This window comes from Benincasa hispida, chromosome 12 (assembly GCF_027475165.1).
Source record: "Benincasa hispida cultivar pf3 chromosome 12, pf3_genome.v1.1, whole genome shotgun sequence".
In the NCBI taxonomy this organism is placed as follows: Eukaryota; Viridiplantae; Streptophyta; class Magnoliopsida; order Cucurbitales; family Cucurbitaceae; genus Benincasa; species Benincasa hispida.
In genome coordinates this window covers 21951848-21977894 of record NC_143489.1, presented here as the reverse complement: position 1 = coordinate 21977894, position 26047 = coordinate 21951848, and the positions used below count along the sequence as shown (strand labels likewise).

Sequence of the window (26047 nt, the reverse complement as noted above, 5' to 3'; positions counted from 1 at the left end):
CGACCATTAGTATACAGGCAAAAACTGTTTATCTATACACAATGTTTTATGTGTGTTTATTTTTTATGATTTATATAAAGAAAAGGCCTAATAATTATTATTATTTCTAAAATAATGATAAAGCCGATAAAAACCCTAATAATTATTATTTTTTTAAAATAATGAAAAAAGCCTTAAGGCTTGACGTTTGGGACTTAGGGCTTCACGGAAGGTGTGTGGCTTATTTGGTGCGTCTCGCCTTGAAAACTTGTGCCTAATGCCTAGGCATATGCCTGGGAGAGCTTTTGAAAACATTGTCTACACCCCATCACCTCCATCTTTCATTGTCTTCCTCTCCTTGACTTCAATCTATGGCATAATACTTCCCCAATTATCATTTTTTGTCCCTCACTTCAATTCCTCTTAATCCTCTTCTTTCATTCCTCAATTTCTATAACAATTCTCATTTCTCCTCCTTTTTCCTCTCTTCTTAAACATCCAAAATTTAAATAAACAAAGATTTCAACATTGAAACAGTTAATGTCTTTGAAGGTAATCTTGAGTTGGGAAATAACATATTTGAAAACAATTCACACGTGTTTTCTTTCTTTTCCCTCTCACTTGGTTGTCTTCAAAATAATGACCAAAAATTTCAAAATGTCTTGTTTTTTTGTATATTAAAATTTAAAGACATTGTTACCTTAGGACATAAATGTTTTAACAAGGTTGTATGTCTGTTGATTCCATTGTTATCCTTTCTTCTTAGCTCTTGCTATAGCTTATATACCTTGATTGATAGGATAGTCTTATAGATTGGAGAATGGAAGAAAAGGAGTGTGAGGGCATTGAAGAAAGTGAGGGAAAATAGGAAAGTGTTAAGCCATAGATTGAAGTAGAGGAGAGAGGGGAAATGGAAGAGAGGTGAATTGGGGTGTGTAGATAAGCAGTTTCGGTCCATATACTACCTATAGGGTAATTTTTTTGATCTATTTTTAGACGTTAAATGTATTGATGCAACTTTTGAAAATTCATTGATACTTTTGAAACAAGTTACTTCTAGTTTTTGTTCATATACTAATTGTAAAAGTATATTTGAACGTTTGAAAGTTTTAAGGGTATTAATTAAACTTTTAAAAGTTAGAGATATTTTTTGAAATAAGTACTAGCAGTTTGGTTTCCATAAAAAATTAACAGTTAGGGTGTTTTGATTCTTTTTAGTTTAAGTATATTAGTGTAACTTTTGAAAGTTCAGAGGTATTTTAAAACAAAGTATAAAGTTCAGGAGTATCTTCTGTTGAAAATAGGGTTATTAACCTAGGGGCATTTATGTAATTGTGTAGATCCATAAGGTTTTCTACTGTATTTATATAGTGTGTCCCTATGTATTCAGTGTATCAGATTAAAATAATAAGAAAAGATCTCTATATCGTGGTTTATCTCCCTATACTAGGGTTTCCACGTAACTGTGTTGTCATTCTCTTCTCTTCTTCTTTTATTTTTAACATGGTATCAGAGCTAGGCGACGAAACCCTAGCCGTTATGGAAGAGAACCAACCACAGTCATCTTCTACTGATGGAACTTCGAGTTTTGACATGAAGACTGCTATTTGAGCAGCCGTGAAGAAGTGTTTTCAAGCAGCCCTACCGGAGTTGATTTCTATCGTCCAACTGCAGTCGACGGAGAGCTGACGTCGATGGGAGCCGCTGCACCAGATAGAAGCGCCGATCGAACCCAGACGAGTCTTCGATGGACGGACAAGTATAGTTTCGGTCGATTCAAGCCGTGGGTCGCCGCAATCCGCACCGATCGAGGCCAGGTGTATCTTCGACGGACAGACAGGAACAGATCCGGTCGTTTCAAGCCATGGGTCGCTGCCATTCGCACCATCGCAGCCTTTTGCGCCGGTCGATCCTTCCATGCCAGGTCCGTTCGACCAACAAGGAGCCATGCTGAGCACCCACCTTGAGCAGTCCAGCCGGCTGGGGTCTTCACGTATGCTGGCGAACCCCTTCCAGCCGGCGACTGCTTTCCAACCAGCGACTTCCTTCCAGCCGTCAGTGGCTGCTCCGTTTCCAGCCGCTTGTGGTTCGACCTAATACTCGGATGATGTGAGACAACGGTTGACTTATCTCCAACAACAGATTTCAGATTTGGATACGATGCTTGGCGTAAATCCCCAACCGGTTCAACCAGTCTATTCAGAGAATCCGGTAAATTCGTTCTCTATTTTGCTGAATGTTTCTTATTTATCTGGCTCGATGGGCAACTCTGCAGGATTTCTTATCGGAGAAAAATTAAATGGCCAAAATTATTTCTCCTCGTCCCAATCAATCCGAATGGCCTTGGAAGGGCGTCACAAATTTGGATACTTGACGAGGGAGATTCCGAAGCTAGTACCAGGCGATCCACAAGAACGAATTTGGAAAGGAGAAGACTCGCTGTTACGCTCTGTTCTCGTGAATAGTATGGAACCTCAAATAGGCAGACCATTATTATATGCTACAACCGCCAAGGATATCTGAGAGGCTGCACGAGATTTGTACTTAAAGAGACAGAATGCCTCTCGACTATATACGTTTCACAAACAGATCCATGAATACAAACAAAGATCCATAGATGTTACATCTTATTTTAACAAATTATCAATGCTTTAGCAAGAGATGGACCTGTGTCGAGAGTTGTTTGGAACTGTACACAAGACGGGGCTCAATACTTGAAAATTGAAGAGGCAGTCCGTGTGTATGTGTTCTTGGTTGGATTAAATCCTAAATTCGATGGTGTCCGTAGTCGAATATTGGGCCAGCGCCCTACTCCTTCACTCAGAGAAGTTTGCTCCGAAATACGGCTGGAAGAAGATCGGTCATGCACCATGAATAATCCCATTACTACAACTGATGCAGCTGCCTTCATTGCAAAGTCGCCCAATGTTAATGGCGATAAAAAACCCTCACTTGTGTGTGAACATTGTAAGAAGCCCTGACACACAAAGGACCAGTGTTGGAAATTGCACGGGAAACCTCCAAACAGCAGGCGATGACAGTCTCATGACAAATCTAATACTGGTCGTGCCCTAGTAAGTGACTTAGCAGATTAACATACTCAGAAGTAGTCTTCCGTTAATAGTAAGAACAATTTGAGTACGGTTGGGGTGAGTGTTATTGCATAATCAGGTAATTTCCCTTCATTTGGCCTTATTAGTATAAATGGTAAAAAACCATGGATTGTGGACTCAGGGGCCATAGATCATCTTACAAGTTCTTCAGATCTGTTTATGTTGTATTACCCAAGTGCTGAAAATGAGCGTATTCGCATTGTAGATGAGTCTTTTGCCCCTGTTGCAGGGAAAGGTCATATCTCCCCGTTTGACGGTTTAATTCTGCGTGATACTTTACATGTGCCTAAAATCTCTTATAATCTGTTGTCTGTTAGTAAAATTACAAGGGATTTGAAGTGTAAGACAATTTTCTCACTTGATTCTGTTTTGTTTCAGGATCTGAAATCGGGGATGATGATTGGCATTGCCCGGTACGATAAGGGACTCTATTTCCTTTTTGAAGAGGCTTCCTCTAGAGATGATCATCAAACTGGGTTTATGTCGTTAAATTTTTCTGTTTCTGAAAATGACTTTATGTTGTGGCATTTTCGTTTAGGACATCCGAATTTTCAATATATGAAGTATTTGTTTCCGCATTTATTTCGCAATGTTAATACTTCCTCTTTAAATTGTGATGTGCGTATTCGTGCCAAGCAAAGTCATGTTTCTTTCCGGTTTCAGCCTTACAAACCCTCGAGTCCTTTTACTCTTGTTCATAGTGATATATGGGGTCCCTCACCGGTTACCACTTCTACTGGTAAACGTTGGTTTGTCACGTTTATAGACGACCACACTCGTCATACCTGGGTCTTCCTCCTCATTGACAAATTTGAAGTGTCATCCATTTTCCAACAGTTTTATACAACTGTTGAGACTCAGTTCAAAACAAAGATTGGAATTTTACAAAGTGATAATGGGCGAGAATTCTTCAATACCTCCTTTGGGGATTTTCTTGTTTCTAAGGGTATTGTCCACCAGAGCTCCTGTGCTTACACTCTGCAACAGAATGGAGTAGCTGAACGGAAAAATCGTCATCTGGTAGAAGTAGCCCGGTCTTTTATGTTATCTGCCACTCTTCCGTCATACCTGTGGGGGGATGTGGTTCTTACTGCTGTCCATCTCATTAATCGGATGCCCTCTCGTATTCTTAACCTTCATACTCCATTAGAACTGTTTAAAGAGTCCTTCCCAACCACTCGATTAATCTCCGATGTTCTTCTTTGAGTTTTTGGTTGCGTTGCTTTTGTTCACTCCCATGGTCCAAATCGCACAAAATTTACTCCTCGTGCTCAGAAGTGTGTCTTTGTTGGATATCCACTTCATCAACGTGGGTATAAGTGCTATCACCCGTCATCTCGTAAATACTATATCTCCATGGATGTTACCTTCCTCGAGGATCAACCGTTCTTTCCTGTTAGTCATCTTCAGGGGGTGAACATGAATGAAGAGATTAACTGGTCATCTTATGTTATTCCTTTAGAGTTGGCTCCTATTCATATCTCGGCTAAACCTAGTCCTGAGCATGACGACCTGGTCCTTCCTACCAACCAACTTCCTTGGAAAACTTACTATAGGAAGAATCTTAGGAATGAAGTAGTGTCACCTGTCGAACCAGAACCGTTGGCTTCAGTGCATGAGTCAGACCTGCCATCAGATCCAGGTACGTACGTTCCTGAAACTAATGATGATGATGTGTGTATGGAGACTGATGAATGCAGGCAAGATAAGGGCGAAGGAAGTAGTAATACTGAAAGAATGGCAGGAGAGGAGACAACAGAGAATGAAATGATTCTAGCTAATGATGATGTGGAGGATACTACTGAAATCTCTGATACACAGATAGTCGATCATGGTGAGGAGCCTGGAAAGTTGAAGGAACGTGATGCATCGCTTGATCTTCCTATAGCTCTGAGGAAAGGCACTCGTTTATGTACTAAATACCTTATGCATAGTTACATGACGTATAGTAATCTGGCAACCGAGTTTAAAGCATTCACTACCAGTTTGGACACAGTAATGGTTCCAAATAACATAAGTTTTGCAATGAAAAAACCAGAATGGCGGTCTGCTGTTATGGAAGAAATGAGAGCTCTCGAGAAGAATGGAACTTGGGAATAGGTGGCTCTGCCTGAAGGCCACAAGACAGTTGGATGCAAATGGGTGTTTACTATAAAATACAAGTCAGATGGGACGATTGACCGGTACAAGGCTAGGCTCGTTGCAAGAGGCTTTACTCAGACCTATGGAGTAGATTACTTTGAAATTTTTTCTCCTGTGACCAAACTTAACACTATCTGAGTGCTTTTGTTAATTGCTGTAAATAAGGATTGGCCTCTACACCAATATGATGTTAAAAATGCTTTTTTGAATGGGGAACTTGAAGAGGAATCTATATGAGTCCTCCTCTTGGGTTCGAGAGTCAGTTCAAAAACAGGGTATGTAGATTGAGAAAGTCGCTATACGGATTGAAATAGTCTCCAAGTGCATGGTTTGACAAACTTTTGTGAAAGCACAGGGGTATGTTCAGGGACATTTTGATTACTCTTTTTACAAAAAGATTGAAATCAGGGAAGATAGCTGTTCTTATTGTCTACATAGATGACATTGTTTTATCTGGGGATGATGATGTTGAGATTATGAGGCTCAAAACAAAGATGGCCGAAGAATTTGAAATTAAAGACCTCAGTAAGCTAAGATACTTCCTGAGAATGGAAGTGGCTCGATCAAAAGAAGGTATCCTAATCTCTCAACGAAAATACACTCTGGACTTACTAAAGGAAACAAGCATGACTAGGTGTAAACCTGTTGACACACCAGTAGAGTACAATGCGAAGCTCAGTGAGAAGAATGATAGAGTTCCTGTTAATAAAGAAAGGTATCAGCGGTTAGTCGGGAAGTTGATTTACTTGTCTCATACGAGGCCAGATATTTCGTATGCAGTAGGTGTTGTCAGTCAGTTTATGCAAGCTCCCTGTGAGGATCATATTACAGCAGTTGAACGTATCCTCTGATACCTGAAAGGAACTCCTGGCAAGAGTCTGATGTTCAGAAAGATCGATAAACGATCTGTTGAAGCCTACATTGATTCTGACTGGGCAGGTTCTGTTGTTGATAGAAAGTCGACGTCTGGGTACTGTACATTTGTCTGGGGTAATCTAGTCTCCTGGAGAAGTAAGAAACAAGGGGTTGTTGCTAGAAGTAGTGTTGAGGCTGAGTATAGGGCCATGAGTCTGGGGATTTGTGAAGAAATCCGGTTGAAAAAAGTGTTATCTAATCTCCAGCAAGATAATGAGCTTCCGATGAAATTGTTTTGTGACGATAAAGCTGCCATCAGAATTGCAAATAATCCAGTTCAACATGACAGAACTATACACGTAGAGGTTGACAGACATTTCATTAAGAAGAGATTGGACAGTGGAAACATATGCATCCCTTATATTCCTTCAAATCAATAAGTTGCAAATGTGCTTACAAAGGGGTTACTGAGACAGAGTTTTGATTATTGTGTAAGCAAATTGGGCCTTGTTGATATCTATGCTCCAACTCGAGGGGGAATGTTGAAAATAGGGTTCTTAACCTAGGGGCATTTATGTAATTATGTAGACCCCTAGGTTTTCCTACTGTCTATTTATACAGTGTGTCCTTATATATTCAGTGTATCATATTAAAATAATAAGAAAAGATCTCTATATCGTGGTTTTTCTTCATGTACTAGGGTTTTCACGTAACTATGTTGTCTTTCTCTTCTCTTCTTCTTTTATTTTTAACATCTTCAATAATTTGGCCTTTTATGATATTGCGTGCGTTTTGATGTGATTGGCATGTTGTAAAGCCATATTTGTTGTAACTTGTGGCTTCTTTACGTTCCATTAAATGTAAAATTTTAAGTCCCAGTTTGATTCAGTTCCAAAATCTTATAATGGCTTGACAACCTCTTGATTGACCCATACTGATTAATTTACTGAATTTTGATCCATGCCCAAATCTTACAGGAGCCAACTTAACCAAGGGCGTAAGGTGCTATCAACACTAGAGATGATATCGAGACTTGTTCTAAGGGTAATGCACGTGGGACGCTACTACGGTATCTACATGATATTTTTTGTGTAATTGGGGTATAGTGGTCTTATTCCCACTAATTCTTGGAAAACCTGCCCAACCAAAGGCTACCCTTAGGTGACACCAAGGGGTAGGAGAGTTAATTCTCCCAATCTCCAGCATCAGTGGTTCAAACCCTGGACATTCTTTTGTGTCTGGTTTTTGTTAAATTTTTGACAATCTCGATCCTGCCATCTTGTCTTATTTGAAATGTGGAATTGGCAATCTATTAGCGTTTTGAATTTACTCCTTTTCTTCCCCGTCTGTTTTATTACTTCTCAAATTGCGAATAATTCTCTATGTTGAAGGAGGTGTTTCTAACTCTCCCGGTAGGGAGAAGTCAAAGTGTTGTGGTACACTAGCCTCTTTGCAGTTTTGTGGGGTATTTTACTTTAGAGAACAATAGAAATTTTAGAGAGGTCGAGAGATCGGGTGATGAGTCTTGAGAGGTGGTTAGGTTTAATGACTATCTCTTAGATGTCGGTCACTTGGCCCTTATGTAATCATTTTGGTAGTGTTCTCTTAGATTGAAGTTCTTTTCTATAGTTGAGAGTTGAACTCCCTTTTTTTGGGGTCTTACTCTTTTTCTTATTTTATTTTTTTCTTATTATTATTATTTTTAATTTCGTCTTTTCAACGAAAGTCCAATTTCCTGAAAAAAATCACAAACAATTCAATTTCAATCTAATTCTTAACATTTTTGCAGGAACAATCAATTTCAACAGTCATAACCTCTGTGTCTAACATGTTACCTGAGGTTTGTCTTCGTACAATCATTGATCATTTATGAATTTTCATGTGCAATTCATTCGACAGACAGTTTAAAACAAGCACATTCTAACTTTTAGATTTGCATTGTTTTGATGCTGTTTCATTTCCTTTTTATAAAAATTGTTTGGATGCTGTTCTTACTTAGAAAAAGTTTCACCTGCAATGGTGAAGGGGGATATTTGAAGAGTGTTTTTCAGCATGCTAATTCTAAATCTGAGGGACGTATTATTAGCTTCTAGAGGCTTAAATACAGGAAACTGCCATTCCTTGCTTTTGTAATAGGTTTGGTTGGTTTGAATAGGTTGCTCTAGAAAAGTTTGAAACTTTTTTCACCCTGAGTACTTATGTCAGCAATTCTGCCATCATGTAGTGGAAAGTTCAATTTGTTACTCATTCTGATGGGCTGGACTAAGGGCTCATATTAGTAGAGTTCTTTGGTTACTTTTCTCTCCCTTGAAAACATTATTTTATCTTTTTGAGTTGAAGATAACTTCATGAGTACCAAAGAGAAAATAGTTCAACTGACATCTATATGTGTTAGCGACAATGAAGTTTCAAATTCCTTTGCTCCTATTGTAAAAAAAAAAAAAATAATAATAATAAAAAAAAAACTTGAGCTGTACAACTTTCAAAAACTCATTTATATCTTTGTTTATTTAAGTTTCCTGAATCGAATTACTACCTGGAAACAATCAAAGTAATAGAGAACACACAATAGACTAGAACATTTATCATTCCATTGGAAATATCCAGAAATGTTTAAAGAGTTTAACATGATAATGATATAACAAGCAAAAAGATAAAAAGATAGATGTTTCAGTTATTCGAGAGTGCTGGTTCCTCTCCTCCAATAGTGACAAATCACACACAAAATGCAGAATGGTCCTCCCTCCTTTCTTTCCCTGCAGAAATAATGAACAACTACCCAGCGGCCAGCCATACCACACGTGATCTCCTCTGGCCCCACAAACCAACTTTCCTTGCCAATTTCCCTTCTTGCCCCTCCTCATGTAAGTTTGCACAATTGGAGGCCTCACAGTTAACTTGTAGTGTTATTTCGTGTTCTGATTGTTACCAACTTACCAAAAAGTTTTAACGTGCTACTCTGTAGTTTTTTTTTATTTATAACTCTGTTCTTCGACCATCTTCGAGAATAGGAGACACAGAAAGTTTATGGCGAGTTATGCTTTTTAATTAGGAAAATATTCTTTCTGAACTTGTATGAAGGATGCTATTTTCTCAAATTCTGACATCATATCTGGTGTGCATCTTCAGAAGTATCTTCTGGAGCAACAGGCAGTTATTAATGTTGATGGGGGAAAATTGCTGAACGAAGACAATGATATCAGATCTGTAAGCATAAATCAATGCTAGTTTACTATATTATAGTTTGATGTAGATGATGGAAATCGCTCAATGAACACAATGATTTCAGACAGTTTTTTTTGTGTTTTTTTGTTGAGGGTTTGATTCCTATTTGTAAAACTCTTAGGTTTGAGAAAGAATCAGAATGCGTTATTCATTCACCAAAGATATGAATATATACAAGTGTACAAAGCGTAGAAAAGGAAAATATCACAAAATATTTACGAGAATGGAAAATCCTAATTATAGAATTATAACACTCCCCCTCAAGTTGGAGCATATATGTTAATCATGCCCAACTTATTACATAGATAATCTATACGTCTTCTATCCAATGCTTTCGTGAAGATATCTCCTAATTGTTCTCCAGTCTTCACATATCTTATAGATACCAACCCTTGTTGAATTTTCTCACATACAAAATGACAATCAACTTCAATATGTTTAGTCCTTTCATGAAATATTGGATTAGACGCAATATGAAGTGTTGCTTGATTATCACACCACAACTTTGTCGGTGTGGTGATTTCAAATCCCAACTCAACAAGAAGTTCATATATCCAAATCAATTCACACACAGATTGTGCCATTACTCTATATTCTGATTCTGCACTTGAACGTGACACCACATTTTGCTTCTTACTCTTCCAAGAAATCAAATTACCACCAACAAAAACACAATACCCTGAGGTTGATCTTCTATCTTCTTTAGATCCTGCCCAATCAGTGTCTAAGAAACATTCAATATTAGTATGACCATAATCCTTATATAATAAACCACGCCCGAGAGCAGCCTTCAAATAACAAAGAATCTGTTCCAATGCAGCCTAATGATCAACTGTAGGGCATGACATATACTGACTCACAATACTTACTGAATAGGCTATGTCGGGTTGAGTCACTGTAAGGTAATTAAGTTTTCCCACTAACCTCCTATATCTTTCAGGATCTTTTAGCAATTCTCCATCTTTTGTGAGCTGTAAGTTGGGCATCATTGGGGTATTACATGACTTAGCCCCTAGCTTTCCTGTTTCAGTCAACAAGTTAAGTACATATTTTCTCTGTGATAATAGAATTCCTTTCTTGCTTCTTATTACCTCAATTCCTAAGAAGTATTTCAACATGCCCAAATCTTTTATATGGAATTGACTATGAAGAAAGGTCTTTAGAGACTGGATACCTGAAGCATCATCACCAGTAATCACAATATCATCCACATATACAACTAACAAGATGACACCACCCTCAGATTTCTTAGAAAAGACTGAATGATCTGACCTACTCTTCCGCATTCCAAAGCTTTCAATCACCTGACTAAATTTACCAAACCAAGTTCGTGGGCTCTGCTTTAATCCATACAAGGATTTACGAAGGCGACACATCGTTCCATTCTCCCCCTGAGCAACAAACCCTGGTGGTTGCTCCATATACACCTCTTCTTGAAGATCACCATGAAATGCATTTTTAATATCAAGCTGATGTAAAGGCCAATGATTGGTTGAAGCTAATGAAATAAACAACCTCATAGATGCCATTTTTCCTACAGGAGAAAAAGTATCAGCATAGTCAACGCCATAAGTTTGTGCGTAGCCTTTCGCTACGAGGCGCGCTTTTAACCGAGCAACAGAACCATCAGGATTGACTTTAACTGCAAACACCCATTTGCAACCGATAGCCTTCTTTCCTGCAGGGAGAGAAACTAAATCCCAAGTACAATTATCATCTAAGGCAGTCATCTCCTCCACCATTGCGGCACACCAACCAGGATGAGACAAAGCCTCATGAACAGTTTTAGGAATGGATACAGACTCTAAGGATGCAATGAATGAACATGTAGAAGGCGACAAATGGTTATATGAAACAAAAGAGGAAATAGGATGAACACATGTACGTTTACCTTTACGAAGAGCAATAGGGAGATCATCACTCGTTTCTGGATCCACTGACGAAAAAGACACTGGTACATGGCATGGAACTGAAGGAGGTTGTTGTCGAGTATAGACCTTAACGATGGGTGGAAGAGTAGAGGTAGCCACAGGTAGAGATGAATCAGGAAGAGGATCGGAGGGAGAAGTAACTGTGTAGACAAGGAAATCATCCTCTACTTCCTTATGCTCCCCCTGACTCTTATTCAGAGAGAATGATGGTGATGAAAAAAATGGGGTATGTTAAAAAACGTGATATTAGGAGAGACGAAATATTTATTTAGACTAGGACAATAACACCGATACCCCTTTTGGACACGGGAATAACCAAGGAAAACACATTTTAAGGACTTTGGATCTAGCTTGGTATGCTGAGGCCAAACATCCCGAACAAAACAGGTACAACCAAATATTTTGGGTGGAATGGGAAACAAATTTTGCTTGGGACATAAAGTACGAAAAGGTATCTCACCCTTAAGAATGGAAGAAGGCATGCAATTTATTAAGAAATAAGCTGTGGAAATAGCATCAGCCCAAAAGGATTTTGGAACATGCATCTGAAACATCAAAGCTCTGGCTGTCTCAAGGAGATGACGATTCTTTCGTTCTGCAACTCCATTTTGGGATGGAGTATCGACACAAGAAGATTGATGAAGAATGCCATGGGCATCTAAATAAGACTTGAGTGTATGAGAGAAATATTCCTTAGTATTATCACTCCGTAGGATTTTAAGAGCACCACTAAACTGAGTTTGGATTTCAGCATGGAAGTTACAAAAATGAGAAAGTAACTCAGAACGATTTTTCATTAAATATAACCACGTAACACGAGAATAGTCATCGACAAATGTAACAAAATACCGAAACCCTCCTTTGGACTCAACAAGACAAGGACCCTAAACATCAGAATGGACTAATTCAAAAGGAGCACTAGCTCGTTTATTGACTCGAGGATACAAACTCAAACGATGAAATTTAGCAAACTGACATGACTCATAATCTAAAGAAGACAGATGTTGAAGTTGTGGACGAAGACTCTTCAACACAGAGATAGACGGATAACCCAAACGACAATGCTCTTCAAAGGGAGACGACACACTTGAGCATGTGATGGTTGTAGGTGTTTTTGGTTCAAAGATGTAAAGATCTCCAAATTCACGCCCTTTACCAATAGTCTGTTTCGTCATAAGATCCTGAAATAAGCAATAACCAGGAAAAAAGGAGACACAACAATGAAGATCACGAGTGAGTTTACTGACCGAAATCAAATTAAACGAGAAATGTGGTAAATTTAAAACTGATGACAAAGAAATTGATTCAGTAAGATGGACGGTTCCTGATCCTAAAACAGGAGTGGAGGTTCCATCAGCTATAGTGACATTAGATGAAGAGGTAGATGTACAAAGGTTAGAGAATAAACTGGGGTTACCTGTCATATGGTCTGTAGCGCCAGAGTCAATGACCCATTTTGACGTGGAGGAAAGAAGGCATTTAGAAATGTTACCTGTCTCTGCGATGGCCGTAATGGGAGTAGAAGATGATGCTCTCAATGACTCTTGATACTGCTGAAATTTAGCAAACTCCTCTACAGAAATCGTAATTGACTTGTCAAGATTATCAGGAGTAGAGGCGACATGTGCAGAGGGTGATGGCATCCTCTGACCCTTATTCAGCAATTTTCTGCATTCATGCTTCGTATGGCCAGGTTTATGACAATAATAGCAAACAATACCTCCTGGATTTGATCTTTGGTTATTTGGATGACCTTTGAAGCTATTTGATTCAACCCCCTTATTACCTCTGTAATCATTTATGCTCCCAATCAAAGCACTGCTAGAATCAGATGAAGTAACTGCTTGTGTCTTTTCAGTACGAAGTATTTGAGTGTAAGCTTCTTCCAACGAGGAGATATTTGAGCTTGACAACACTTGATCTTTAGCCATCTCATATTTAGGTGCAAGACCTACTAAAAAGCTCATGATAAACAACTCTTCACGTTGAGCCATTAGAACTTTTGGATCCGTGCAGATTGGCATCAAGGCATTGAATTCCGCGCATGTATTTTTAACTTCCATAAAGTAGCTTGTAAGAGATTTTTCTCCTTGATCAGGTTGATATAGAGTCTTACAAACATCAAACACTCTATTAATATTCTCTTTCCCTGAATAAAGGAAATCCAGATATTCCAATAGTTCCTTGACTGATTCGCAGTGATTTACTAGTTCAACAATTTCATGGTCAATAGAATTCTTGATTTGTAGAAGCATCCTTGAATCGTCCCGCCACCAAATCTTCTTATTAGCATCAATCGGTGGCTCTTCTGTGATGTGATCATCCATCTCCATGCTCCTAATAAAGTGGCGGACATTTGATCTTCATGAAAAGTAGTTGGATCCATTCAACTTGTGTTAAGTTACTTTTGACACCATAGGAACAATCTCAGACATGACTACTGGTTTCTGATCAGCCATTACCTCAAAAACAATAGACACCGGACAGCAGAGAATCAAACCCTAATTTACCGAAGAGATGTCTTTACAAGCAGTGAGAATATCTATATATCCCAAACAAACACACCACCAAGAAGAGTCAACCACACTGAAGAAACCCATAGAAAACGAACAAAAAAGGACGGCGCATGCGCCTACACGTGCCGGCGTGTGGACGAACAACAGAGAAGAATGATCGGCGCGTGAGCCTCACATGTTGGTCAGATGGCAACCGGACTTTGAGGTTTTGTAGATCGGTGGCTGGGCTTCTCTTTGGACTGGGCGATGTCGAAAAAAACAACTTCCTTTTTTTTTTTTTTTTCTTCCGACGGCTGATGACTGCGGCGGCGGTGGCTAACGACGGCGAATGAACCGAAGACGGCGACTGTGAGCAAAAGTGTAAACTCACCTCTCCACAAAACCCTAATGTATCACAAACACTGATATCTTTGTGAGATATAACCCATATCTAGGACTCTCAATTTTATAGATCAAGGACACAAGCATACTGCCTCTTCCTGGAGTGCTAGCTAAGTTCCATTTGTTAATTATGAAGCAGATATCCCTATTTGATTTCGATGAATTCCAAGGTCTTGAAACCTATATTCTTAAACTTCAAAAGGGATTCTAGGTTTCCCAACTCTAAATTCCTTTTAGTTATATCTTATCCAACCCAATGTTAAGTGTAAGGTTTCTAGATCTAAAATCAATCAACCAATGGGCATTTAAAATTAATTAACATTGGGCCAATAGATTAAGTTTACAATGAAAATAAGAACACAAGTAAAGTTTAAGAAGCAATTCACTCCATAAAAACTAGCCTTAGTTCATAATCCTTTGGCTCTGACTGAAAGATCAATTAGATGAAATAGGATATTCCAAACTTGATTTGTAGCAAACTTCCAGAAGGAAAGAATACACTCACTTTAGATGGGAAAAAATGCAAATGAGTTTTGTCAGCGGCATTCCTTTTTGTAATATTATTTTCTTAGCCTTGATTTATTCTATGCCGTTGAATTTCTTGTTCTTGAAGGTCCTTCAGTATTTATTGGATGATGTCTCCAACTTTTTGTCAAGTCAATCTACTGTGGAAGAAGGGCAGAGAGAAATTGTAGAAAGTGAGCCAGGTTGTCATAGTGCTCTAAAAGCTTTTATCGACCATATATCTGAGAGAGGAAAAGCAAATTTCTGCACTCGTCGTCTTGACAATAAAAATTCTGTCACTTTGACTACCATCCACCAGGTTCTTTCTTGCATAATTTTTAGAATTGTCTTAGATTTGGAAACGACATTTTATTAGTACCATAGTTATTGCTCTATTTTTCTGGTTTCATCGGAGTTCCTTCTTGTCTTCCATATGCAGTCAAAAGGCTTGGAGTGGGATGTTGTGTTCATAATTAAGGTAATTGAAAGATATCTAAAAGGGCGTCTGTTTAGTACCTTGCTCTGTTATTGTGATGTTTACAGATGTTCTTGTTATGATTTCTTGTAAAGTGATTGGGTATTATTGAATTTTCATGTACAAATATTAAAAAAAAAAAAAAATACTGTATTGATAATTGATTGGATATTATTGAATTTTCATTTTTTCAGTTGTAGTTTGTTATTTAGTTTTGGTTGGTTGATTTATTTGTTAAGTTTTTGGCTATACTTTTTCATTTTTGCTTTTGAGATGACAAATACTTTTAGTACTTCAATGTTGCTAGGCCAATGAATCAGAGATTCCTCTCTTACATGAATCTAGGGGCATTACAATGGAAAATGGAAACTCAATTGAGGTAAATTTTTCCATTAAATAACATTGTCGCCCTTTGTTCTTTAGAGTGTCTTCCATTGGTGCCATATTGATTCTCATATAAAAATAACAGGAAGAACGACGTTTATTATATGTTGCAATGACTCGTGCTCGGCAGAAACTTCATATATTGTATGTCTTGATGGACTCTGATTGGCAGGTTTGTTTTAGTTGAATATTTTCTATCATATAAAGGTGGACACATTTAGTTAACTCTTGCATTTCCTTTAGATACTCCAACCTTCAAGATTTCTCAAAGAAATTCCAGATCATGTCCGAGAGATACAGGTATTTTTCGTTAAGTTTTATAAGAATGCACTGTTTACTATTTATAAATAAGCATAATAACTAGATGGTTCCTTATCCACTCCTGGGCTAATGCTTTTGAGAAATAGAAAACACATTTATTCTAGTCAATTTTTTACTGTCTTTCGTACTTGATACTCTCGCAAAGCTTGTTAATGCTTGTCACTAATCCTCATATTAGAAAATATGTCATGCTTAACTAGGAAAAAAACATATTTTTTCTGTATAATATATAGGAAAGTGATCTTGTATATTTCTTGTCATTTGCATAATGTGATTAGATTAGTTTTGTGGGAGCTATAAATGGAGAAGAGTAAACAAGTTTTCATCAGAAAAGAGGTCTTTGATGACAAGTTGGGACATGCGGGGCAGTGGAGAAATCCTTTTGGGGTGAGTGGTGAAGAACAAACTTTGACTGGGTAGAGGAAATTTGGAAAATGGTAGGATGGACGAATGTCACGAACAGGAGGGATCGAAGGATTAGAGGTGGAATTGGTGGAGAGACGAGGAAAAAAAGGAAGTTAGGGAGAGGTAGGCCTAGGACACAGTTAGAAAGGGAAGGCACGGCTTATTGGAGGGTCATCATTGCCGGGGTGGGAGTTATATGTGGTTTTCTGTCAAGCTTTATTATTTTAGATTTCATTCCTTGTAGTCCGTCTAGACTTTCTTTTGACTCCTCTTGTCCAATTGTCTTTTTGTATTTCCTTATGTATTTTTTCCATTTCTTCTTAATTATACAATCTCGATTTTTTATATTAAAAAACCATTGCTAGAAGTAATCAGATTACTAATATCGTCAATGGGATGACGATGAGGGCTGTACTGGTAGGGAGAGAGGGTTAAAATGAAATGGTGATAGTTGGGTAAGAAAATACAATGGAAGAGGAAAAATATTTTAATGTATTTCTAGATCTTTGGTAATAATATAATAAATAATTTATTTAATTTTATTGTTAATTATCAGATCAATTTGGTTTAATTTAATCAAACTGAATACAAATAGATTAAGTCCACTTTGTAGGTGTCCATTTACAGTTCAGTTTTGTTCCTATATCCCTTGGCGTGGAATTTTTTGGAATCCTTGAAAGTATTGTTGTGATATCCTTTTGAATAATAGTTTGGAAATGTTTTAAGCACATGCCACTATAAATTTTTACTTAATAATCGTTTGTTCTATATCATTTAATACTATGAAAATATAAGATACATAATTAATCCAGTTCTTAATGAACGTTTGATCTGTTTATTCTTAAAAGAAAAGTCAGCTATTGATGAAGATGAAGGTGCTCTGATGCCAAACGCGATAGATTACCTTATCTCTTTATCGGGCTTTTGATTTGCTAATTGTTCAGTCTGATGTTTTTCTAGTTTCGAACTTGTGTTGATGATATAATCTTTTCTTGTAGGCTGAAGTTAGTATCCAGCACTTGCAAAAGAAGCACCATGATGCTCTAGAGCAGAATACACACATGTATCTTGAAAAACCTATATCAGCTCATTCAGATGTGGCATTAAATGATCCTGCTAACAAGAAAATCGACATTAGAGACTTTGAAGAACCAATAGAGATTTCTAATGGGAATAATTTCCTAAAAAGGTGTTTCCTCCTTCCAATTCTATTGCTTTGTTCACGTATCTTTACCCAAGAACAAAATCAACATTTTGTACGTTGATATGGTCCTTTTTCTTCTTGTTGAAGTGAGAAATCTTTTCTATTCCAATTGCAGATTTAATGTGGATAACAGAGCAGTCATTTCCCATTTATTTCATCAATGGGCCAAGAAGAAGGCGTTTCAAGATCCTAAGAGGTTAATTGATAAGGTGATGAATTTTATGAGCATGAAATCTCATGTTTGATTGTTTAGAGATTTTAAAAACTCAGGTCATGATTGTTTAGAGATCTAAAAAGTCAAGTCATGTTTATCACATTAATAATTGCTCTAGCTAGTTTGAAACTTGAATAGGCCACTGAGTGCAGAAGTTGCAATCATTGTTCAGTGCAATTATAGGTGTTAACAGATGCTGATGCATGAATAAAAGACCATAGTAAGCTCTTAGACGAAGAGTTTGTGATCGACCATAATTGTATGGGAAACTGTCTTCTAAATTTTCATATATCCGCTATTATATTATGATTGAAACAGAGAAAGTTCCAATAGTAAGGAAAGAAAATAAAGAATTAGCAATCAAATAAATGGGACTATAGAGAGTTAAATAATTTGTATGTCCATTGCATTGCTGCATTTGAACTTCTATGCTCTGATGATCAATAAATGGGACAATGGAAAGTTAAATAATTTTCTTTCATAACGTTACAGGTTGGCTTTGTAATTGAGGAACGGCTGAGAGAGAAGAAATGCAAAACCAAGGTTATATTTTTCTTTTATTACTATTATTCTTATTTTGCAACTTTTTATCAATTGGGCTAGTTTTTCTTTTTAATTTTAATGTGTAATGAAGTTACCACCAGTTCTTAATTGTTCTGGCCAGAGCTCAATTGATTTCCATGAATCCAATTGTTTGGCTAATACGAATAGTAAGATATGAAAATTGTACGGTGAAGCCATAAAATGAATAAAAAAAAAAAAGCTTATTATCATAGTGAATTACTCATAAATATATTTCAATTGTTTAATTATTCTAGAAAATGTTTACTGAAACCAAGTATAATGAGTGATGAACATATTTTAACATTTCAGAATTTTGTTGTCTTTATTTTATTGGTACTTATATCAATGGATTCCGTAGTTCTGCATAGTAGGATCTTTATATTTATCAGTTTTTCACTATATCATTTTTATAACTTGATTTAGTTTTCATTGTTGGAGATCAACTAAGCTGTTTGAATATTTATGTGGTTGAGGTTTGTGTACTCAGGAAGCCTTGCGTTCACTGAAGTCATCATTGACTAGTGATGAAGCACTTCAGTATGCTGAATATGTAAGTATATTGGTTAGCTCTTTTTGACAGTTTTCTATTTCTCCCTCTAAGGGAGGTTGTATGTTTTACCCTTGAAACTTTTTCTTCTATGAAAAGTTTGTTTACAAAAAAGGTAAGTATATTGGTATCACATTTCAGTTTTCAGCATCTAGATAGTTAAAGAAGAAAAAGAAGAAAAAATTTTCAAGGGAAAAAAATGCTCTCTCTCCACCTAACTCCTCTCCCCTTGCCGGACCTCCTCCGACAACCATGGTCCTTTCCACTCCCCTCTGACCTATACCTTGCCTACCCAATCATAATGCCTCCGACTAAGTCGCTGACAAAGTTCGACCCAGTGACCATTGATCGGAAGGTTTTCTCCATCGAAACCAATGACTGTTACAAGACCTCACGTATTCAATTGATTGAAACTACTAAGGATCAAACCTATTTTCTCATGCTACATTGGCAGACCTTCACCAGGATTACAAAGACTTTCTCCTCTTTGTTGAATGCCCCAATAAACCAGAAATTCTTTAGGGAGTTTCACGTCGGTGACCAAACCGTTTGGGTTGAAAAATCATCCTACAGATGGGGTATATTGGCGGAAGTTGCCAAGCTCGATAACAATGGTGGCCTTTGTTATAATATGTATTTATATTGTAATTATAATCAATTGTCCTTTATTGTAATTTTATATCTCCTAGATTAGGGTTTCTTAGTTGCCTATATATATATATATATATGTATCTTTAGCCTAATTAATGGAATAAGATCATTATTCTCTCTAAAACTATTGAGTACAATCTTAACAAGATTCTTATTCCTATTGGTGAAGGAAGAAAGGGATGGAAAACCTTTTATACCTTGATACATTCCTTCACAGATAAACAGAAGTGTGACCCTCAACCACCCGCCATTAGTGCGCCAACTAAAAACTATAAGGAGACTTTCCCCCATCCTATATAGAGGTACTAAAGGGCCAAAGGCAAAAGCTCCATTATTAACAGACAAACTAGTCACGGAGTATGCACATGCCACAATCCATTTCAACACAGCCATCATTGTAAAGAGACCGTGTTTCCACGATGATTTGTACAATATAGTGAGGGCCCTCCAAGTTCAATTCTGTGATCGTTGTGCCATCAACCCCATCGAAGCTGATTGTGCTCTTCTTGGATGCGAAGATGAAGAGCAAGCCAAAATCCTCGGGTCAATAAAAGATTGGTACAAGGTGGGTCCGTTCTCTCTAAAGTTCACCCTATGGAATAATAGCGCAACCAAAGCAAATCCGGTCATTCCCTGTAATGGCTGTTGGATCAAAATCAAGAACCTTCCATTAGACCGATGGGATAACCTTACCTTTAAGTTTATTGGGGATACCTGTGGAGGTTTTGTCGAAATAGCCAAGAAAATGTTATTTTGTCTGGATCTCTTAGAGGCGACGATTAGAGTAAAATAGAACTCCACAGGATTCATTCTGGCTGAAGTTGGGATCCCTTCTCCATCTAGGTCTCTGATTGTGGTGCAAATTGACCCTCTTTTAACAGTAACCAATTTTTGGATTTTGTTGCCAGAATCCATGGTATCCAACTACTTGATGGTAGCCCTCCTCTGGAGAACATAGAGCCTGAGGCGTCGGTTGATTTGCAGAAGGGTCTCCTCTGACTGTACCCTGAGTCCGCCTCCGAACATGCTCCACAGGTACTATCCTCTAACCCCTCTCCTACCCTATCTATCCGACCTCCCCATCCAAAGCCTTTACCTACCGTACCTACTTCCCCACATACCCAAAAGCTCGATCTTCCACCATCCGACCCATCTATCATTCCTAAAAGCCCACCCCTCAACCCTTTGTCTCGACGGGAGCTCTACTCCTTACCCCTCCCCCCATCTCTCAACAAAAGCCCACTACACCCCGACCCAACCAAAGTCTCGATAAGCCTGGGAGAACCATCTTTAGCCCTTGTTACTTTGCAACTTGACCCTTTACCTAACCCGACCCATCCAAACCCTATCTCTAGCATTGAACCGACCCAATTTTTATCTCCATACCTATTGGACTCCAACACCACCATACCACGTACCTTGCCTTTACCTTCCAACATTAATAGATCCCTTCGCAAACTCTCAATCACTATCCAAAACAAAAAATCTTACCTCATACCTGACACAAAGTTCATCTATTCGGCTTCTTGCCCTAATTTCTCCGATCACAAAGACTTGGCCTATAGCTCTCTCCCTCTCTCCATTGCTCCTCCCTCACCTCTCTCACATCCCACCTCTCCTACCCCTGATTTTTCCTTTCAAAACACTATGATTGGAGCTTCTTTATTGGTTGAGAGCAATCTTGAATTGGAGGGTGACTCGTCATAAGCTCTTATGACCCAACATTCCACCTTCGAATTGTAGTTCCTTGGCTACTGGAACATAATTTGTGTATTACAACTATATCTTCATCCTCTAAGAAGGTCAAACGATCCTAGGAACAAACCAGAAGCATTAATGAACTAATTACATCTATCAATTATGATAAGGACTGCTCCAAGGCTTTTCTTGGTAGGCGAACCTCTTCTACATGATTATTTTGTCCTGGAACGTCCAAGATATCAAGGCTTGGGAGAAACGAGTAGTTGTGAAAAATCTCATCTTAAAACAAAATCCTACGATGGTTATCCTTCAGAAAACCAAGCTTGAAGATGTGGATTGTTTTATCATAAAGTCTCTCTGGAGCTCTAAGCATATCAGTTGGTCTGTGTTGGAGGCTTCGGGAACCTCTGGTGGTATCATCATCATGTGGAATGACCCATCCATTGTTTCTGGAGAGGTATATAAAGGCCTTTTCTCCCTTACCTTACGGTTTTCCCTGGTTGATGACTTTCTCTTTTGGCTTCTTGGGCCAAAGATAGACCTTTTTTTTTGTAGGAGCTTTACGACCTACAAGGCCTATGTACACAACTAGATCTTGGGAGGAGACTTCAATGTGTTTAAATGGTCTGGTGAGAAATCGAATGACAAACCCCAAACAGCTAGCATAAAAACACTTAATTCTTTTATTTACGGGGCGGAACTCCTTGATATCCCACTTCAAAAGAGCTCTTACACTTGGTTTGGACATAGGCATTACCCAGTCTTCACCCTCATTGACCACTTTTGATAACTGAAAGCATTCAACAAAAATTTGCCTATACTACATCCAGGAGATTGGAGAGACCCACTTCCGACCACTACCCTATGTTGCTTTCCATTGGTGTCGACAAATGAGGTGGCACCCCTTTTCGTTTTGAAAATATGTGGCTTTTGCACAAAAACTTCGGTGGCCTTGTTGAATATTGGTGGAAGAACGCTCCTTTGCTTGGACGGTTGGGTCACGGTCTTATTGACAAACTGAAAGGTCTTCAAGAAATCCTCAATGTGTGGAACAAAGATACTTTTGGATGTGTTCACACGCAAAAGAACCAACTCATAGCGGAAATCACATTACTAGACAACATTGAGGAGTCAAATGATTGTCTCCCCATCCATAGGGTGCAGAAAAGTAGCCTAAAAGCTCAACTCCTCTCGGTGGTGGCCAAGGAGGAAGCTCTTTGAAGACAGAAGTGCAAATCCATTTGACTTAACGAAGATGATCTAAACACCCGTTTCTTCCATCGTGTTGTGGCCACAAAGAGAAGGCAAAACACCATTCTTGAAATTGTCTCTACAAATGGTACGAGCTTTCTAGTTGATTCCGATATTGTTGAGGAATTTTTGGGTTTCTTCTCCAGATTGTATTCGAAGAACAACCTCTCCAATTTACTTTTCCTTAATTGGCCCTCCCTCACTATGTAATAGTCATCGCAGTTGGAATCCCCCTTCAATGAACAGGAACTTTGGGGGGCTGTATGTGCTCTTGGTACAAACAAGTCCTTGGGCCCCGATGGATATATTGCTGAATTCCTTAAAAAGTCTTGGCACATCCTTGATGGTGTTTCAGGATTTTTTAAAAAAAGGTGTTGTCAACGCTAATCTCAATGAGACCTATGTATGTCATATTCCCAAGCGTGCTAATGCAAAAAGAGTTCGTGATTTTAGGCCTATCAGTCTAACTATTGGAATTTATAAGATTTTGGCTAGAGTCCTCTCTGATAGACTAAAGAAGGTCCTTCCTACCCTTATATAAGAACACCAGTCGATTTTTGTTGAGTTTTGTTGAGTGGCATTAGATCTTGGATGCTTCACTTATTGATGAGTGGGCTAGAAAGGGGAAGAATGGCATCGTGATTAAACTTGATATTGAAAAGGCGTTTGATACCGTCAATTGCCTTCCTTGACACCATCTTTCAAGCTAGAGGTTTTGGCTGCCTTTGGAGGAAATAGATTTTGGGTTGTATTTCTTCAGCAAATTACTCCATCATTATCAATGGTCGTCCTGGAGGGAAAACCCGTGCTTCTAGGGGTATTAGGCAAGGGGATCCACTCTTACATTTCCTTTTTAATTTCATTATTGATACCCTCAGTCGGTCGCTAACTCAAGCGGAATTGGATAGAAAGATTCAAGGCTTTGGTATTGGAAAAGATGGGCTTTCCATTTCTCATTTCCAATTTGGAGATGACACTATATTATTCTCTATCCACAATCTAGAGCATATCAAGAAATTTTTTGAAGTTATTGATGCATTCCAGTCTTATTCTGGCCTTTCCATCAATCACCAAAAGTCTGAAAGGGCATCAATCTCACTCCTACACGGCTTCAGGACATTGTGGGGTTATATGGTTGCCAGGTTGGAATGTGGCCAAATTCCTATCTCGGGCTTCCTCTTCATGGCAAGCCCAGAACTCTCTATTTTTAGGCCCCGGTGATTGAGAAAAATGAGCGAAGAATTAAAACATGGTCATCATCTTACATATCTAAAGGAGGGAGGTTAACTTTTATTCAAGCCTCATTGAGCAACCTTCCTACCTATTGTCTTTCCCTTTTCAATCTTCCTAGCAAAGTGGCCAGTATGATTGAAAAGATCTTTTGTGACTTCTTGTGGAAAGGGAAGGAAGGTGGCTCTAACTTACATCTTATTTATTGGGACAAAGTTACCTCCTCATAATCCACCGGTGGCTTGGAGATCACCGATCTCAAGTTGAGAAACGAGGGTGTCCTTGCAAAATTGATTTGGTGCTTTAGGATGGAAAGATATGCTTTATGGCAGAGGGGGATCATGGCCAAATTTGGAACATCCTTATGCGGTAACAAATCTGGTAATCGATCTATGTCCACTACCAAAGGTCCTTGGAAAGCTTTATCTTATCTCCAACCTTTTGTGGATCAGCATGTTGCTGCCATTTTAGGCAGTGGGAGTTCCATATCTTTCTGGTACGATGCTTGGGTGAACAATATTCCATTACGTAGATCTTTTCCCAACTATTTGCACCGTCGCTTGCAAAGAAAGCCATGGTCACTGATTTATGGAGCAGGGAGGATGGTGGGTGGAATCTCCATCTTCGTAGACATCTAAATGACTTGGAAACCAATGAATGGGGGCAATGCTCTCTCAAACACTCACTACCTATCAACCTCTCCAATCTGACGACAAATGGTTTTGGAAATTGGAACCATCTGGGATTTTTTTCTTCAAAATCATGGATTGATTCTAGGTATGCAATCAGTGGTTTATCTTTTATAGGCCCTATCGGTGGTATTTGGTCCGACCACTATTAAATTCTTTCTTTGGGAGTTGTCACATAGGGCTGTCCTCACACATGACAAGCTTCAACGCCGCAACCCCTCTTTGGCGATGTCTCCCAATTGGTGCACTCTTTGCAAAAAGGACACAGAATCTCAAAGTCATCTATTCCTGTTCTGCCTTTTTTCAATGACCTTTTGGAATCACATTCTTCATGCTTTTAATTGGTATGTGGTATTTCCTTTGGATATCAACCAATTCCTCTCCCTCGTTCTCAAACATCATCCTTTCAAGGGTAGAAAGGGTCTCCTATGAAAACATATTGTTAGAGCCTTCTTTTGGTCAGTCTGGTTTGAACGAAACAATTGCCTTTTCAACAACAAAGCTCAACACTATGAACTCTTTTTTGATCACGTGCTTAGCATTGCTATCTCTTGGTGTAAATTATCTAAACATTTCAAATATTATAGTTTTGATTCTTTTGATCAATTGAAGATGTCTTTTGTAACACCTTTGGTTGCGGGGCTACAAAAAAAAAGAAGAAAAAGAACATTTTTGGTCCTCCGTCCTTGAGATTTGAGTTTAGTAGCATTTTGGTACCTGAGTTTTCAAACTTGGCATTTTAAACCTTTTTGGTTTTGGAAAATTGTTCACTTGGTCTATTTTGTTAATTTAATGGAAAACTGTCGTGTCACAACTCAGCCAAAGGAAAAAACTAATGACAAACAAAACAAAGCCACAAAACACCCTACGGCCCCTTCCTCCCGACCTTCTTTCGTACCCTGTTTCTGCCTTGTTTCCAGCCATGGCCTTTAAATCCTGCCGCATCCCTAAGAAGCACGGACACTGACACGCGACACAGTGACACGGCGACACCGACACGACGACACGCCAATTTTCAAAAAAGGACACGACACGTCGGGGACACGTTATTTTTTTTTATTAAAAAAATTAAATATATGTCGTGAAATAAATATATTGGGAAATATTCCATTTAAAAACACCATTAACAACCATACAAGATACAACCACAACCATAGATAAGATGACTAACGGTCCAATGTGGAGGTGTGGCTGGCCGTCAATCGAGTGGGCGTGGAGGTGTGGCGTTTTGGGCGTGGGGACTCGGGGAGTTTTGATATTTTGAAGAAAAGAAAAGTGGAAAGGAATAATATATTTTGAGAAATTAAAATAAAAAACACAAAAACCTAAAAGTTTTGGGCTGCTAACTTTAGTTTTATAAGCTTTCATTGTTTTTTCTTTTTAATTTTGCAGTGCTGTGTCCCAGAAGTGTCCCAACCGTGTCCTACTCGTGTCCCCGTCGTGTCGGAAATTTAAAAAAATAATAAAATATTCGACACGCTAGTTGGCGTGTCGGACACGTGTCCGACATTGACACTTGGCCATCTTAGGAGTGTCAGTGCTTGATAGCCGCATCCTTGACCACACCTTCCTTATGGGGCAAGAAGGATCCGACTTCCTTTTAAAAGACTTAAAGAAAGGACAGTCCATTCTTCTCTCCCTAACCTCAACTAAATGGCTCTTTGAGAGTTTTCGCAGACTTCTATATGGTTCCATCTTTGAATTCTTCTTACTAAAGGAAAGAGTTGATCAAAGCTTCATAAGGCTGGCCAAATTTCGTGCAAAG

The 26047-nt window shown here is 38.4% G+C and overlaps 1 protein-coding gene across 3 annotated transcripts in view; it reads left to right on the top strand.

The window, feature by feature from the left end:
- Positions 1–26047, top strand: part of SRS2 (P-loop containing nucleoside triphosphate hydrolases superfamily protein) — a 58304-nt gene that overhangs the window by 20455 nt on the left and 11802 nt on the right. For 2 of the 3 annotated variants that reach the window (XM_039051329.2, XM_039051330.2), the window contains exons 15-26: positions 7067–7133; positions 7879–7929; positions 9219–9296; positions 14756–14965; positions 15086–15124; positions 15429–15500; positions 15591–15677; positions 15749–15805; positions 17230–17420; positions 17551–17644; positions 18142–18192; positions 18701–18763. In XM_039051329.2, the coding sequence (XP_038907257.2) occupies positions 7067–7133; positions 7879–7929; positions 9219–9296; positions 14756–14965; positions 15086–15124; positions 15429–15500; positions 15591–15677; positions 15749–15805; positions 17230–17420; positions 17551–17644; positions 18142–18192; positions 18701–18763 (1060 nt within the window). The remainder of the gene's footprint in view (positions 1–7066; positions 7134–7878; positions 7930–9218; positions 9297–14755; positions 14966–15085; positions 15125–15428; positions 15501–15590; positions 15678–15748; positions 15806–17229; positions 17421–17550; positions 17645–18141; positions 18193–18700; positions 18764–26047) is intronic. The other variant, XR_016525343.1, reaches the window with a different exon arrangement.